Source organism: Loxodonta africana, chromosome 7 (genome assembly GCF_030014295.1).
Source record: "Loxodonta africana isolate mLoxAfr1 chromosome 7, mLoxAfr1.hap2, whole genome shotgun sequence".
Lineage (NCBI taxonomy): Eukaryota > Metazoa > Chordata > Mammalia > Proboscidea > Elephantidae > Loxodonta > Loxodonta africana.
In genome coordinates, this window is record NC_087348.1 from 128,364,824 (window position 1) to 128,382,723 (window position 17,900).

General features: G+C 40.0%; 1 protein-coding gene across 5 annotated transcripts in view; it reads right to left on the bottom strand.

Moving 5' to 3' along the window:
* SLC35F2 (solute carrier family 35 member F2) overlaps positions 1–17,900 on the bottom strand; it is a 186,289-nt gene that overhangs the window by 16,278 nt on the left and 152,111 nt on the right. For all 5 annotated transcript variants that reach the window (XM_064288895.1, XM_023554753.2, XM_064288896.1 and 2 more), the window contains 2 exons: positions 5,442–5,617; positions 1,893–2,020 (listed from right to left, as the gene is read on the bottom strand). In XM_064288895.1, coding sequence (XP_064144965.1) covers positions 1,893–2,020; positions 5,442–5,586 — 273 coding nt within the window. In that variant the 5' untranslated portion in view covers positions 5,587–5,617. The remainder of the gene's footprint in view (positions 1–1,892; positions 2,021–5,441; positions 5,618–17,900) is intronic.

A 17,900-nucleotide genomic window follows, 5' to 3' on the forward strand; every position in this document is an offset into this window, starting at 1 on the left:
ATCCAAAACACACAAAATAATAAATGTTGGAGAGGTTGTGGAGAGACTGGAACACCTATATACCACCGGTGGGAATGTAAAATGGTACAAACACTTTGGAAATCAATTTGGCGCTTCCTGAAAAGGCTAGAATTGGAGCTACAATACGATCCATCAATCCTACTCCTTGGAATATGTCCTAGAGAAATAAGAGCCCTCACATGAACAGATATATGCACACCCATGTTCACTGAAGCACTGTTTACAAAAGCAAAAAGATGGAAGCAACCAAGGTTCCCATCAACGGATGAATGAATAAATAAATTAGGTATATTCACATAATGGAATACTACGCAATGATTAAGAACAACAATGAATCTCTGAAACATTTCATAAAATGGAGGAATCTGGAAGGCATTATGCTGAGTGAAATTAGTCAGCTGCAAAAGGACAAATATTGTATGAGACCACTATTATAAAAACTCAAGAAAAAGTTTAAACACAGAAGAAAATATTCTTTGATGGTTATCAGGGTGGGGAAGGAGGGAGAGGGGGATTCACTAGATAGTAGACAAGAACTATTTTAAGTGAAAGGAAAGACAACACACAATACAGGGGAAGTCAGCACAACTAGACTAAACCAAAAGGTAAGAAGTTTCCTGAATAAAACTGCTTCCAAGGCCAGAGTACCAGGGACAAGGGTCTGGGGACCATGGTTTCAGGGGACATCTAGGTCAACTGACATAATGAAACGTATTTAAGAAAATGTTCTGTATCCCACTTCGGTGGGTGGTGTCTGTGTGTTAAATGCTAACAAGCCACCTGCCATCTAAGATGCGTCAACTGGCCTCAACCTACCTGGAGCAAAGGAGCATGAAGAACACCAAAGACATAGGGTAAAGATGAGCCCAAAAGACAGAAAGGGCCACATAAACCAGAGCCCATATCAGCCTGAGACCAGAAGAACTAGATGGTGCCCAGCTACCACCAATGACTACTCTGTTGGATGACTCAAATTCTCATAAAAAGACCAGATTTAATGGTCTGACTGAAACTAGAGGGACCCTGGAGGTCCTGGTCCCAGACCCTCTGTTAGCTCAAGAGTGGAACCACTTCCAAAGCCAACTCTTCAAGCAGGGATTGGACTAGACTATGGGACAGAAAATGATACTGGTGAGCTTCTTGGCTCAAGTATACACATGAGACTATGTGGGCAGCTCCTGTCTGGAGGCACGATGAGAAGGCACAGAGGGACAGAAGCTGGTTGAATGGACATGGGGAATACAGGGTGGAGAGGAGGAGTGTGCTGTCTCCTTGGGGGGGGAGCAGCTACGAATACATCGGAAGGTGGGTATAAGTTTTTGTATGAGAGGCTGACTTGATTTGTAAACCTTCACTTAAAGCACAATAAATTAAAAAAAAAAAAGAAATGGGGTGTGACTTTTACCTTTGGCTACCCTGTACTCAAGCTGTCTAATCGGTTTCTTCCAGTGGTTTTTTTTGATGGTTCTTTTGTCTTGAATATGTAATTACAAACCTCCAACTTTTCTGTAGCACAAAGGTACATGCATTCCTATATGCCATATTTGAGCAATCCATCAAACAGAACACTTGTCAGCAACACAGCACCCACTGCCAACTAAATATTTATGCTTACTTTGGTAGGAACCCTTCTAATCTGCTGTAGCGTTAGCAATCTGAGAACCGATTAACTGGTATACATTGTCACTAATTCCAGGAAACATTACTCATTAGAACACATGCTTCGTTTGGAAAACATATAGCATCCACCTGTGTTCAGGTTCTCTTCAAGTGAATGGGTTTACAATAAATTTAGGTTAACTAACACTTGTGAGTTCAGATTCTTCTCTTGAAGTTTCCAAGTCCAAAGTGGTCAGAGGCCTCCATCTTACCTGGACGCTGGTTAGAGTCGTGTACTGGTAAGCTCTGACTATCAGGTAATTAGCTTCCACATCGGCTAGCCCCAGCAGGATATACTTCCACCATTTTCTTTTCAAGATGTATAAAAGGTTATCACTGCCTGGGTGAATGAAATCTGAGTGAGTACATGTTACTTGCAAATGACACCATGCATGTTAATTTTGGATTAAAAAGTCAAACCAAGGGTTTCTTGTGTTTTTTGAATGTGACCCCTCTTATTTTCCATTGCTCATAATCCAAATTCCTACACAGCTCAGCAGTCACTTAAATTTTTTTCTAGTATGAGAATCCAAGTTAAGATGTCATCACAGACCACATGTTCAGTGAAAGCACTGGAGAGAAAATAAGTAGGAGGAAAATGGTTAAACTTCCCTTGCCCATTGTGACAGAAATACAATGTCCGGATACGGATTTGGACGTTGCCTTCCCGACAAGCCACAGAATAATCTTGGAAATGAAATACTTTCCTATGACTTCATTGGTTATTTAACCTCCATTTATGGGCTTCATGAAAGGAAACTCACATGTGGTCATTCTTTTGGAAGAGACATGCTTTTAAGTGAAAATTAACTCAGTGATACGCTTAGAAAAAAGGCTTAGTGGCACCACTGGAAAAAAAGACAGCTTTTCTACCCAAAGTCTATATATTCAAAATCAACTACTATTCACTACTTCGAAGTAGCTAGTGTAACAGGAAATACAGATTTGGCATTTAAATGAGAAGGCTTTATGGTAAGAAACCTACAAAGAAATAAAGGTAGTGAGAATCAAGATCAACTAATTATCATTAAAACCCAATTAGTAGGGACATCTTGAAACACAAGAGTGAATCTTCCTCAACATGGGGTGGCATGGAAGGCACTTAGCAACCATCCCTCAGGGGCCACCACACTGACGTATTAATGAATCACACCGACTTCCTCAAGGCCAGTGCTTACAGGGAAGAGCAATGTCCAGAGCTATTAACTGAGAATTCTATTTTCAACTCCTAAGCTTTAGTTGGAATTGACTCGGTGGCAACGGGTTTGGCCTTTTTTTTTTTTTTGGAAGGTCTTGTCAAATTTGATGTTTGCCCCTTCAGACATTTTCCCCAGTTTTAAAAATAAGTTACGTATTCTGATACAACAGAAAGCCACTGCCATTGCACGGCAATGAGTTTTTATATGGCCTTTCTGGCCACCATCTTGTAACTCCCAAAACTGATGGGTTAGGACTATACAAATAAGGTGCCTGTGGCCCACCAAAGGGATTGGTCAGTGTTGCCATCCCTCTAGGCTTAAAAAGAGACAATCCCACAGGGTGAGGGGGGATCTCACTACCATCAAGAAGGACCAGAAGAGAAGCACATCCTTTGGCCCCAGGATCCCTGTGCTGGGAACCTCCTAAACCCAGGAGACAGAACACTGTAACAACAGCAAGCTAACATTGGACGGCTGTAACGCCAGAGAGCTGTACCACTTGAGAGCTGTAACACTGGAGGCGGCAGGTAGTCACGGGATAGCCATGGCATGGGATGGCTGCAGCATGGGACCGACAGATGCTGCAGTGGGTTCCCTGACCCACGGTGCCAAAGAGCTGAGCAACTTTGGGCAGGAGTGGGGTGCCCCCGGATACTTATCCACGAGCTAAAGACCTGCCCGAGTAGGGCAGAGCCCAAGCCCAAGCAGGGCCCAGCAGCAGAAGCCTGCCTGCTGGCATGGTCAAGTAGAAACTGTCCTGATCAAGGAACTGTATTCTGAGTTGTTCCTGTTACTTCCAAGTTGATCCTGATTTTTAAGCTGTTACTTCCCTAATAAACCCCATAATTGTGAATATGTCTGTGAGTTCTGGGTAGCCATTGAAACAAATTATCAAACCCAGGAGAGAAGTAGAGAATGCTATGGGAGGGACGGTTGGTGTCAGAATTGGTAAAAAGACTTGGAGGGTGGAGGTATATTTGACCTTCACCTATTAGGAATCAGCTTTGGGCTGACGCTGATCTTGAGTCTCTCTCCTCCTCCTGAAGTCAGACGAGGTCTCATGCCACTATATTGCATATATATTAGAGTTCATATTAAAAGAAGATTAATAAACAGTTGTTTTTACGTGCCATCAAGTCGATTTCAACTCATAGCAACTTCATGTGACAGAGTAGGAATGTCTCATAGGGTTTTCTAGGCTGTAATCCTTATAGAAGCAGATCTCCAAGTCTTTCTCCCATGGAGCGGCTGGGTGGGTTTGAACTGCCAACCTTCCAGACAGCAGCCAAGTGCTTAACCCTTGCACTACCAGTTCTAGTGCTTTTATTTCAGGCTTCAAATGTACTGACATTGCTCTTCTCTCATAAGAAGGTTGTTTGTTATGATTAGCAGCCATAACACAGAGCAATGCCAAGAGCCTTGGCTCTGGGGCAGGATATCTAGATTGGAGTCCAGGTTGGAAGTCTGCCAATGACTTCCTGTAAGACTTAGAGTAAGTCCTAACTGCTATATGCCTCTGTTTCTTAGTTTATAAAGTGGGGCTAACAGTAATACTTGAGTTGTTGTGAGGCTTCAATGAGTTCATCCATAACTTAGACAAGTTAAGCAATTAAAATGATTGGCACAAAAATTTTAATCAGAATCTAGTTTTTCCCATTTCTGTGCAGCTAGTTAGAAAAAATAATCTGATAGTTCTAAAATAGCTTAATCAACCAGTTATTTTTTTTAAAAAAAAAACATTTTCATCGAGGCAATTCCAACTCACAGTGACCCTAAAGGACACCGTAGAACTGTCACATGGGGTTTCAAGTCTGCAATCTTTATGGAAGCAGACTGCCACATCTTTCTCCTGCAGAGTGACTGGTGGGTTTGAACTAACAACCTTTCAGTTAGCAGCCAAGCGCTTAACCACTGTGCCACCAGGACTCCCCAACCAGTGATAAAGATGTTAATTCCTTGTCTTTGTTTCTCTGACAACAGAGACTTGATAGACAAAAAACTGATGCTCCATTTAGCATTCTATACATAGCTGTAAATACATATTTTGGAAAGCAGGGTTCTCAATTTTTTTTTTTTTTAAGTATCTTTAATATTGCCTCTTACTTTTATCAACCTCAGGGAAAAAATAAACCTAACTTATAACTATGTTTGTGGCTGCAATGAGCTCAAGCATAACAACGACTCTAAGGATGGCTCAGGACCAGGCAGTGTTTCCTTCTGTTGTGCACAGGGTCGCTATGAATTGGAATCGACTCAACGGCACCTAACAACAAGCATAGTTAGGTATACATACATACATATACACACATATATATTCATACTACTCTAACAAGAAGTTGGTGCTACTTATTTTAATCAACAATTTCAAAGTGTTATCCATAGATCTCTAGTCACTATTTTCAGTGAATACAGAGAGGTATTGTACTTTCCTAATAACTTTTATAAAATCAGCTATAGTTTCCACTTCTTGATTTTGTCCTGTGTCTTACTATCAAAATACCCAGAAGTCAAATTTATATGAAATTAATTTTATTGAAAAGGGAATTCTCTTATTTCACATACCTGATCGAAATGCCAATATCGCCGTATAAGTTAGAAACAGCAAGCAATAGTTGATAAAGCTCTGTAGCATTGGGGTGTTCACTTTGTATTTTTCTGCCAAATACTGGCTGGTGATAGCTGTCCCACATATAAACAAGGACAACATCTGACCCAGAGCAATTGTTTTCAAAATATTCCTAGAAAACGAAGGAGAAAATCAGAACAATTTCACAATAAGTTATACCTTTGTAACACCACACACACACATTTTAGTGCTAAACACAAAGGGAAATGCTAATCATTCTAGGAGGTTCTTTATTTCATGTCATTGCTTGCATTATATGCACTGAAACTTAAATGTTAGATTTTGAAATCTCCCAACAAAAAAAAGCCCTGGCCCGGACGGCTTCACTGCAGATTTCTACCAAACTTTCAGAGAAGAGTTAACACCACTACTACTAAAGGTATTTCAAAGCACAGAAAATGATGGAATACTACCTAACTCATTCTATGAAGCCACCATCTCCCTGATACCAAAACCAGGTAAAGACATCACAAAAAAAGAAAATTACAGACCTATATCCCTCATGAACATAGATGTAAAAATCCTCAACAAAATTCTAGCCAATAGAATTCAACAACGTATCAAAAAAATAATCCCCCATGACCAAGTGGGATTTATACCAGGTATGCAAGGCTGGTTTAATATTAGAAAAACCATTAATGTAATCCACCATATAAATAAAACAAAAGACAAAAATCACTTGATCTTATCAATTGATGCAGAAAAGGCATTTGACAAAGTCCAACACCCATTCATGATAAAAACTCTCAGCAAAATAGGAATTGAAGGAATAAAGGGCATCTATACAATTTTTATACAAAGCCAACAGCCAACATCACCCTAAATGGAGAGGGCCTGAAAGCATTTCCCTTAAGAATGAGAACCAGACAAGGATGCCCTTTATCACCGCTCTTATTCAACATTGTGCTAGAGGCCCTAGCCAGAGCAATTAGGCTAGACAAAGAAATAAACTGCATCTGGATTGGCAAGGAGGAAGTAAAATTATCTCTATTTGCAGATGATATGATCTTATACACAGAAAACCCTAAGGAATCCTCCAGAAAACTACTGAAACTAAAAGAAGAGTTTGGGAGAGTCTCAGGTTACAAGATAAACATACAAAAATCACTTGGATTCCTCTACATCAACAAAAAGAACATTGAAGAGGAAATCACCAAATCAATACCATTCACAGTAGCCCCCAAGAAGATAAAATACTTAGGAATAAATCTTACCAAAGATGTAAAAGACCTATACAAAGAAAACTACAAAGTACTAGTGCAAGAAACTAAAAAAAAAAAAAAAAAAAAGGACCTACTTAAGTGGAAAAACATATCTTGCTCATGGATAGGAAGACTTAACATAGTAAAAATGTCTATTCTACCAAAAGCCATCTACACATACAATGCACTTCCGATCCAAATTCCAATGATATTTTTTAATGTGATGGAGAAACAAATCACGAACTTCATATGGAAAGGAAAGAAGCCTCGGATAAGTAAAGCATTATGGAAAAAGAAGAAGAAAGTGGGAGGCCTCACTCTACCTGATTTTAGAACCTATTACACAGCCACAGTAGTCAAAACAGCCTGGTACTGGTACAACAGGCACATAGACCAATGGAACAGAATTGAGAACCCAGATATAAATCCATCCACATATGAGTAGCTGATATTTGACAAAGGCCCGGTGTCAGTTAATTGGGGAACAGATAGTCTTTTTATCAAATGGTGCCGGCATACTGGATATCCATTTGCAGAAAAATGAAACAGGACCCATACCTCACACCATGCACAAAAACTAACTCCAAGTGGATCAAAGACCTAAACATAAAGACTAAAACGATAAAGATTGTAGAAGAAAAAATAGAGACAACGTTAGGAGCCCTAATACAAGGCATAAAAAAAAAAATACAAGGCATAGACAGAATACAACACATTATTAAAAATGACGAAGAGAAACCAGATAACTGGGAGCTCCTAAAAATCAAACACCTATGCTCATCTAAAGACGTCACCAAAAGAGCAAAAAGACCACCTACAGATTGGGAAAAAATTTTCAGCTACGACATCTCCGACCAGCGCCTGATCTCTAAAATCTATACGATTCTGTTAAAACTCAACCACAAAAAGACAAACAACTCAATCAAAAAGTGGGCAAAGGATATGAACACGCACTTCACTGAAGAAGATATTCAGGCAGCTAACAGATACATGAGAAAATGCTCTCGATCATTAGCCATTAGAGAAATGCAAATTAAAACTACGATGAGATTCCATCTCACTCCAACAAGGCTGGCATTAATCCAAAAAACACAAAATAATAAATGTTGGAGAGGCTGCGGAGAGATTGGAACTCTTATACACTGCTGGTGGGAATGTAAAATGGTACAACCACTTTGGAAATCTATCTGGCGTTTTCTTAAAAAGTTAGAAATAGAACTACCATACAACCCAGAAATCCCACTCCTCAGGATACACCCTAGAGAAATAAGAGCCTTCACATGAACAGATATATGCACACCCATGTTTATTGCAGCACTGTTTACAATAGCAAAAAGATGGAAGCAACCAAGGTGTCCATCAATGGATGAATGGTTAAATAAATTGTGGTATATTCACACAATGGAATACTACGCATCGATAAAGAATAGTGACAAATCTGTGAAACATTTCATAACATGGAGGAACCTGGAAGGCATTATGCTGAGTGAAATTAGTCAGAGGCAAAAGGACAAATATTGTGTAAGAACACTATTATAAGATCTTGAGAAATAGTATAAACTGAGAAGAACACATACTTTTGTGGTTATGGGGGTGGGAGAGGGTTATTTACTGATTAGTTAGTAGATAAGAACTACTTTAGGTGAAGGGAAGGACAATATTCAATACAGAGAAGGTCAGCTCAACTGGACTGGACCAAAAGCAAAGAAGTTTCCGGGATAAACTGAATGCTTCAAAGGTCGGTGGAGCAAGGGTGGGGGTTTGGGGACTATGGCTTAAGGGGACTTCTAAGTCAATTGGCAAAATAATTCTATTATGAAACATTCTGCATCCCACTTTGAAGTGTGGTGTCTGGGGTCTTAAATGCTAACAAGTGGCCATCTAAGATGCATCAATTGGTCTCAACCCACCTGGATCAAAGGAGAATGAAGAACACCAAGGTCACATGATAACTATGAGCCCAAGAGACAGAAAGGGCCACACGAACCAGAGACTTACATCATCACGAGACCAGAAGAACTAGATGGTGCCCGGCCACAACCCATGACTGCCCTGACAAGGAGCACAACAGAGAACCCCTGAGGGAACAGGAGAACAGTGGGATGCAGACCCCAAATTCTCATAAAAAGACCAGACTTAATGGTCTGACTGAGACTAGAAGAATCCCGGTGGTCATGGTCCCCAAACCTTCTGTTGGCCCAGAACAGGGACCATTTCCAAAGACAACTCATCAGACATGGAAGGGACTGGACAATGGGTTGGAGAGAGATGCTGATGAAGAGTGAGCTACTTGTATCAGGTGGACGCTTGAGACCATGTTGGCATCTCCTGTCTGGCGGGGAGATAGGAGGGTAGAGAGGGTTAGAAACTGACAAAACCATCACGAAAGGAGAGACTGGAAGGACGGAGCGGGCTGACTCATTACGGGGAGAGTAAGTGAGAGTATGGAGTAAGGTGTATATAAGCTTATATGTGACAGACTGACTTGATTTGTAAACTTTCACTTAAAGCACAATAAAAATTATTAAAAAAAAAAAGAAAAAAAATGTTAGATTGTGAGAGGATTATCCTGTAGGACAAAATGTACAGAACCACAAACATGCAGGGGTGGGCTCAGGAAACATCAAGAAGCCCGGTGTGCCCACACATAAGGGCAGGAGCAAAAAGTGGCAGTCAACGTGCTGGCTGGTATCACAACAGAGGGGCCTGGACAGAGTGGGAGAAAAACTGCAAAAAAAAATCAAATTCACAAAAAAGACCACACTTACTGGTCTGACAGAGACTGGAGGAACCCCTGCCTGAGACTATGACCATAAGACACCCTTCTGACCTGAAACTGAAGCCATTCCCAGAGACCACCTCCCAGCCAAACAATAGGCAAGCCCATAAGATAAACAATAACACCCAAGAGGAACATACTCCTTAGAACATTTATAGGAGATCAAAAGGGCAATATCTGCCTAAAATCAAAGATAAGAAGGCAGGCAGAGGTAGAAAATCAGGACTAAAGGAAACAGGGAAACCAGGGCGGAAATGGAGGGAGTGCTGACACACTGTGCAGAATGAAACCACGGTCATGAAATACTTCTTGTACAAACTATCAAACGGGAAACCAATTTGCTCTATAAACTTTCACCTAAAGCACAATTTAAAAAAAGAAAAGAAAAAAAAAGTGGTGGTCAAGAGGCTTGGAAAAGTAGACTGAGGCCAGACTGTAAAAGACTCTGAATTGCACACTGGGACATGGCCTTTATGCCAAAGGCAGCTGGGAGCTCTGAATGTTTCTGAAAAGAGGGTTTTATAAGCCTAACTCTGGCGGCTGTGGGGAGGATTTGTGAAAAGGGAAAGTAGGAAGAGAAACCGGTTAGAAGATTACCATAATAATCCAGGTCATAGTGAGAGCTGAACTAAAGACACCTGTATGTGGATGGAAAGTAGAGAATGATATGAAACATGCCACAGAGGTAGAATGTACAAGACCCGGTGACTGATTAAATCTCAGCAGGAGGAGTTAAAAGTGATCCCTGGGTTTCTAGATTGGATGACTGGATGGCTATGAGGCTGCTGATCAAGACAGGGATTACAGGAGGTGAAGCAGTTTGGACAAGGTGAGGGGAGTGAGTTCAATTTAACCACAGTACAATCTGAGGTGGCAGGGATATTCAAGTGAGAAACAACGCCAGGTTTCTGGCAGACACACTCTAAGGTGGTCCTTAGTGAATCTCTACTCCTTATACTTTGTATAATACCCTCTTCTTGAGTGTAGGTGGGATCTGTGACTTCCTTCTAACCAATACAACAAAGGTTTTAACCATGTAATTTCTATGAATATGTTACATAAGACTGTAACTTCTGTCTTGCTAGCAAATTCTCTCTATTGACTCTTTCCCTTGCTGGCTTTGATGAAGCAAGCTGCCATATGGAGAGGCCCAGATGGCAAGGAAACTGAGGGCGGCCTCAGGCCAACAACCAGCAAGGAACTGGGGCCCTCCATCCAACAGTCCACAGGGAAATGAATTTTGCCAACAACCTTGTGAGCTTGGAGACAGATCTATCCCCCGTCAATCCTTCAGATGAAACTCCAGGCCTGGCTGACATGGTGACTGCAGCCTTGTGAGACACCCTAAAGTTGAGGGCTCAGCTAAGCCGTGCCCAGATTCCTGATCCCTAAAAACTGTGAGCTAATAAATGTATGCTGACTTACGCCAGTAAGTTTGTAGTAATTTGCTATACAGCCAGAGATAACTAATACAAGGTTGTAACTCTGGAGTTCAGAGCATTTACACCATATCTGTTTTATTCTCCACTACATATCCAGTGCCTGGCATTTTGCAGTCATTGAGAATATATTCATTGAATGAATGAATAAATATAAATAGATAAAGAAATTACCAACATGCCCAAATATATGACAACCTCAAATATAAGACACTTTCCTTTTTCCCAGTCAGGTGGAATAATCAGAGAAAGATGAAAAACTATGAGAGTACCATGACATAGAGATTAAGAGTAGCAAAACGTTTCAAGAAGGAAGGGATCAATACCGTCATGTCAAAACTGCAGAGAGTGATGAAAAAAACTGGAACGAGGGTGATGGCTGAATATGACGCACATAAGTTAATGTCACTGAACTCTACATGTGAAGAATGTAATAATAGCAAATGTTTTGTTACAAATATATTTACCACAATTTTAAACAAAACTGTGGAGAGAAGAGGTGTTATGACAGCTAAAGAGACACACTTGGATTGGTAAACTGGAAGTTGTTGGAGATCTTTGAAGGAAACTTTTTCTCTCAGTGGTAATGTCCAAAGTCAGATGCCAGTGGGCTGAGTGAGTAGAAGAACATAAATGTGGTAGCTGAAACTGTAGATGTAAATGAGATCATTAAGGCATACAACTAAAAAGTGAGAAGAAAAGATGGTGAGAAAGAAACACTCTGTGGAATAGCAACATTTAAGGGGTCAGAGGAGGAGAAGGAATTAGAGAAGTAGATAGAGGAGCATGGCCGGAGAACTGGGGAGAGAACTAGGAATGAAGAACACTCTGGAGGCCAAGGGAAGATGGAGTTTCAAGGAGGAAGTGCTCTCCAGTTTGAACTGTAGCAACTGTCTCTAACAGCTTTTCCTCCTCTACTCTCATTCTTCCCAAACCCAGTCTCTACATCAAGTCATCTTTCTAAATGTTAATCTGATGGGACCACTCCCATGTCTAAAACCTGTCAGTGGTTCCCCTTTGCCCTGAGAGTAAAACCAAAATTTAAAATACCCTAAAATCCACTCCACTATCTGAACCCTGCCTAGCTCTCCGGCCTCATCTCAGACTTCTCTCTTACAAATTATTTTTTTTTAATAAATTTCTTATAAGACATTTAAAATATAACAGTATGTTGTATAAAAAAAAAAAATTTTTTTTTTTTTATGCATCTACCCAACAGGCTGGAAACCCTGGTTAAGTGCTACGGCTGCTAACCAAAAGATCAGCAGTTTGAATCCACCAGGTGCTCCATGGAAACTTTATGGGGCAGTTCTACTCTGTCCTATAGAGTCACTGTAAGTTGGAACTGACTTGATGGCAACGGATACCTAAGAGCCTAAGAAAGGGTATACCAGCAGCATCAACATATACCCTTGTGTTCTACCCCAATCTCTTAGCCCTCCTGATAGAATTACCATCCAGAGTTGGTATTTATCATTCCTACCCATTTTCTGTATGTATTTTGCTATTTTTTTAATAATTTTTATTGTGCTTTAAGTGAAAGTTTACAAATCAAGTCAATCTCTCACACAAAAACCCATATACACCTTGCTTACACACTCCCAATTGCTCTCCCCCTAATAAGACAGCCTGCACTCTCCCTCCACTCTCTCTTTTCGTGACCTCTTCGCCAGCTTCTAACCGCCCCCCCACCCTCTCATCTCCCCTCCAGGCAAGAGATGCCAACATAGTCTCAAGTGTCCACCTGATCCAAGAAGCTCACTCCTTGCCACCATCCCTCTCCAACCCATTGTCCAGTCCAATGCATGTCCGAAGAGTTGGCTTCAGGAATGGTTCCTGTCCTGGGGCAACAGAAGGTCTGGGGGCCATGACCACCGGAGTCCTTCCAGTCTCAGTCAGGCCATTAAGTCTGGTCTTATGAGAATTTGGGGTCTGTATCCCACTACTCTCCTGCTTCCTCAGGGGCTCTCTGTTGTGTTCCCTGTCAGGGCAGTCATCCGTTATAGCCGGGCACCATCTAGTTCTTCTGATCTCAGGATGATGTAGTCGCGAGTTCATGTGGCCCTTTCTGTCTCTTGGGCTCGTAATCACCTTGTGTGCTTGGTGTTCTTCATTCTCCTTTGAACCAGGTGGGTTGAGACCAATTGATACATCTTAGATGGCTGCTTGCTAGCGTTTAAGACCCCAGACGCCACTCTTCAAAGTGGGATGCAGAATGTTTTCTTAATAGATTTTATTATGCCAATTGACTTAGATGTCCCCTGAAACCATGGTCCCCAGACCCCTGCCGCTGCTACACTGGCTTTTTTTTTTTTAATAATTTTTATTGAGCTTTAAGTGAACGTTTACAAATCAAGTCAGTCTGTCACGTATAAGCTTATATACACCTTACTCCATACTCCCACTTACTCTCCCCGTAATGAGTCAGCCCTTCCAGTCTCTCCTTTCGTGACAATTTTGCCAGTTTCTAACCCTCTCTACCCTCCCATCTCCCCTCCAGACAGGAGATGCCAACACAGTCTCAAGTGTCCACCTGATACAAGTAGCTCACTCTTCATCAACATCTCTCTCTAACCCATTGTCTAGTCCCTTCCATGTCTGATGAGTTGTCTTCGGGAATGGTTCCTGTCCTGGGCATCTTAGATGGCTGCTTGCTAGCATTTAAGACCGCAGACGCCACTCTTCAAAGTGGGATGCAGAATGTTTTCTTAATAGATTTTATTATGCCAATTGACTTAGATGTCCCCTGAAACCATGGTCCCCAGACCCCTGCCCCTGCTACACTGGCTTTTGAAGCATTCAGATTCTTCAGGAAACTTCTTTGCTTTTGGTTTAGTCCAATTGTGCTGACCTCTCCTGTATTGTGTGCAGTCTTTCCCTTCACCTAAAGTAGTTCTTATCTACTATCTAATTAGTGAATGCCCCTCTCCCACCCTCCCTCCCTCCCCCCTCTCGTAACCACAAAAGAATGTTTTCTTCTCAGCTTAAACTATTTCTCAAGTTCTAATAATAGTGGTCTTATACAGTATTTGTCCTTTTGCAACTGACTAATTACACTCAGCGTAATGCCTTCCAGGTTCCTCCATGTTATGAAATGTTTCACAGATTCCTCACTCTTCTTTATCGATGCGTAGTACTCCATTGTGTGACTATACCATAATTTATTTATCCATTCATCCATTGATGGGCACCTTGGTTGCTTCCATCTTTTTGCTATTGTAAACAGTGCTGCAACAAACATGGGTGTGCATATATCTGTTCGTGTAAAGGCTCTTATTTCTCTAGGATATATTCCGAGGAGTGGGGTTGCTGGATCGTATGGTAGTTCTATTTCTAACTTTTTAAGGAAGCGCGAAATCGATTTCCAAAGTGGTTGTACCATTTGACATTCCCACCAGCAGTGTATAAGTGTTCCAATCTCTCCACAGCCTCTCCAACATTTACAGTTTTGTGTTTTTTGGATTAATGCCGGCCTTGTTGGAGTGAGATGAAATCTCATTGTAGTTTTGATCTGCATTTCTCTAACGGCTAATGATGGTGAACATTTCCTCATATATCTGTTAGCTACCTGAATGTCTTCTTTAGTGAAGTGTCTATTCATATCTTTTGCCCATTTTTTAATTGGGTTATTTGTCTTTTTGCAGTTAAGTTTTTGCAGAATCATGTAGATTTTAGAGATCAGGCGCTGATCAGAAATGTCATAGCTAAAAACTTTTTTCCCAGTCTGTAGGTAGTCTTTACTCTTTTGGTAAAGTCTTTGGATGACCATAGGTGTTTGATTTTTAGGAGCTCCCAGTTATCTAGTTTTTCTTCTACGTTATTTATGTTTTCTATACTGTTTATGCCATGTATTAGGGCTCCTATGTTGTCCCTATTTTTTCTTCCATGATCTGTATCATTTAGATTTTATATTTAGGTCTTTGATCCATTTTGAGTTAGTTTTTGTGCATGGAGTGAGATATGGGTCTTGTTTCATTTTTTTGCAGATGGATATCCAGTTATGCCAGCACCATTGGTTAAAAAGACTGTCTTTTCCCCATTTAACTGTTTTGAGGACTTTGTCAAATATCACCTGCTCATATGTCAATGGATTTATGTCTGGTTTCTCAATTCTGTTCCACTGGTCCATGTATCTATTGTTGTTCCAATACCAGGCTGTTTTGACTACTGTGGCGGTATACTAGGTTCTAAAATCAGGTAAAGTAAGGCCTCTCACTTTGTTCTTCTTTTTCAGTAATGCCTTATTTATCTGGGGCCTCTTTCCCTTGCATATGAAATTGGTGATTTGTTTCTCCATCTCATTAAAGAATGTCCTTGGGATTTGGATCGGAATTGCATTAAATGTATAGATCGCTTTTGGTAGAATAGACATTTTTATAATGTTAAGTCTTCCTATGCATGAGCAAGGTGTGTTCTTCCACTTATTTAAGTCTCTTGGTTTCTTGCAGAAGTGTACTGTACTTTCCTTTGTATAAGTCTTTTATATCTCTGGTAAGATTTATTCCTAAGTATTTTATCTTCTTGGGGGCTTGTATAATTGGCATTGATTTGGTGATTTCCTCTTCGATGTTCTTTTTGTTGGTGTAGAGGAATCCAACTGATTTTTATCTGTTTATCTTGTATCCTGATACTCTGCTGAACTCTTCTATTAGTTTCAGCAATTTTCTGGAGGATTCCTTACGGTTTTCTGTGTATAAGATCATGTCATCTGGAAATAGAGATACTTTTGCTTTTCCTGATGCCCTTTATTTCTTTATCTGGCCTAACTGCTCTGGCTAGGACTTCCAGCACAATGTTGAATAAGAGTGGTGATAAAGGGCATCCTTGTCTGGTTCCCGATCTCAATGGGAATGTTTTCAGGCTCTCTCCATTTTTTTTTCTCCATTTAGGGTGATGTTGGCTGTTGGCTTTGTATAAATGCCCTTTATTATGTTGAGAAATTTTCCTTCTATTCCTGTTTTGCTGAGAGGTTTTATCATGAATGAGTGTTCAACTTTCTCAAATGTCTTTTCTCCATCAATTGATAAAATCATGTGATTCTCGTCTTTTGTTTTATTTATGTGGTGTACTACATTAATTGTTTTTCTAATGTTGAACCATCCCCGCATACCTGGTATGAATCCCACTTGGGCATGGTGAGTAATTTTTTTGATATCTTGTTGAATTCTATTGGCTAGAATTTTGTTGAGGATTTTTACATCTATGTTCCTGAGGGACATAGGTCTATAATTTTCTTTTCTTGTGGTGCCTTTACCTGGTTTTGGTATCAGGGATATGGTGGCTTCATAGAATGCGTTTGGGAGTGTTCCATCCTTTTCTATGCTCTGAAATACCTTTAGTAGTAGTGGTGTTAACTCTTCTCTGAATGTTTGGTAGAACTCTGCGGTGAAGCATTCAGGACCAGGGCTATTTTTTGTTGAGAGTTTTTTGATTACCTTTTCAATCTCTTCTTTTGTTATGGGTCTACTTAATTGTTCTACCTCTGTTTGTGTTAGTTTAGGTAGGTAGTATGTTTCTAAGAATTCATCCATTTCTTCTAGGTTCTCGTATTTGTTTGAGTATAGTTTTTCATAGTAATCTGATATGATTCTTTTAATTTCAATTGGGTCTGTTGTAATATCACCCATGTCATTTCTTATTCAGGTTATTTGCTTCCTCTCCTGTTTTTCTTTTGTCAGTTTGGCCAGTGGTTTATCTATTTTGTTGAGTTTTTCAAAAAACCAGATTTTGGTGTTGTTAACTCGTTCAATTGTTTTTCTGTTTTCTATTTCATTTAGTTCAGCTCTAATTTTTATTATTTGTTTTCTTCTGGTGCCTGAAGATTTCTTTTGTTGCTCTCTTTCTATTTGTTCAAGTTGTAGGGATAGTTCTTTGATTTTGTCCCTTTCTTCTTTTTGGATGTGTGCATTTATTGATATAAATTGGCCTTTGGGTGCTGCTTTTGCTGTGTCCCAAAGGTTCTGATAGGAAGTGTTTTCATTCTCATTGGATTCTATGAATTTCTTTATTCCATCCTTAATGTCTTCTTATAATCCAGTCTTCTTTGAGCAAAGTATTGTTCAGTTTCCAAGTGTTTGATTTCTTTTCCCTGATTTTCCTGTTAGTGATTTCCACTTTTATGGCCTTATGGTCAGAGAAGATGCTTTGTAATATTTCAATGTTTTGGATTCTGCTAAGGCTTGCTTTATGACCTAATATGTGGTCTATTCTAGAGAATGTTCCATGTGCACTAGAAAAGAAAGTACAGTTGGTTGCTGTTGGGTGGAGTGTTCTGTATGTGTCTATGAGGTCAAGTCGGTTGATTGTGGCATGTAGATCTTCCCTGTCTTTATTGAGCTTCTTTCTGGATGCCCTGTCGTTCACCGAAAGTGGTGTGTTGAAGTCTCCTACTATTATCGTGGAGCTGTCTATCTCACTTTTCAATGTTAATAGAGTTTGTTTTATGTGTCTTGCAGCCCTGTCATTGGGTGCATAAATATTTAAAATGGTTATTTCTTCTCGGTGTATCATCCCTTTAATCATTATATAGTGTCCTTCCTTATCCTTTCTGATGGATTTAACTTTAAAGTCCATTTTGTCAGAAATTAATGTTGCCACTCCTGCTCTTTTTTGATTGTTGTTTGCTTGATGTATATTTTTTCCATCCTTTGAATTTGTTTGTGTCTCTAAGTCTAAGATGTGTCTCTGTAGGCAGCATATAGATGGATCTTGTTTTTTAATCCATTCTGCCACTCTCTGTCTCTTTATTGGTGCATTTAGTCCATTTACATTCAGGGTAATTATGGATAGGTATGAATTTAGTGCTATCATTTTGATGTCTTTTTTGTGTGTGTTGACAGCTGCTTTTTCCACTTGATTTTATGTGCTGAGTAGGTTTTCTTTGTATATTGTCCTTTCCTCATATTTGTTATTGTTGATTTTGTTTCTGCTGAGTCTCTTTTTTTTTCTTGCATTTTATTTTCATGAGTAAGATAG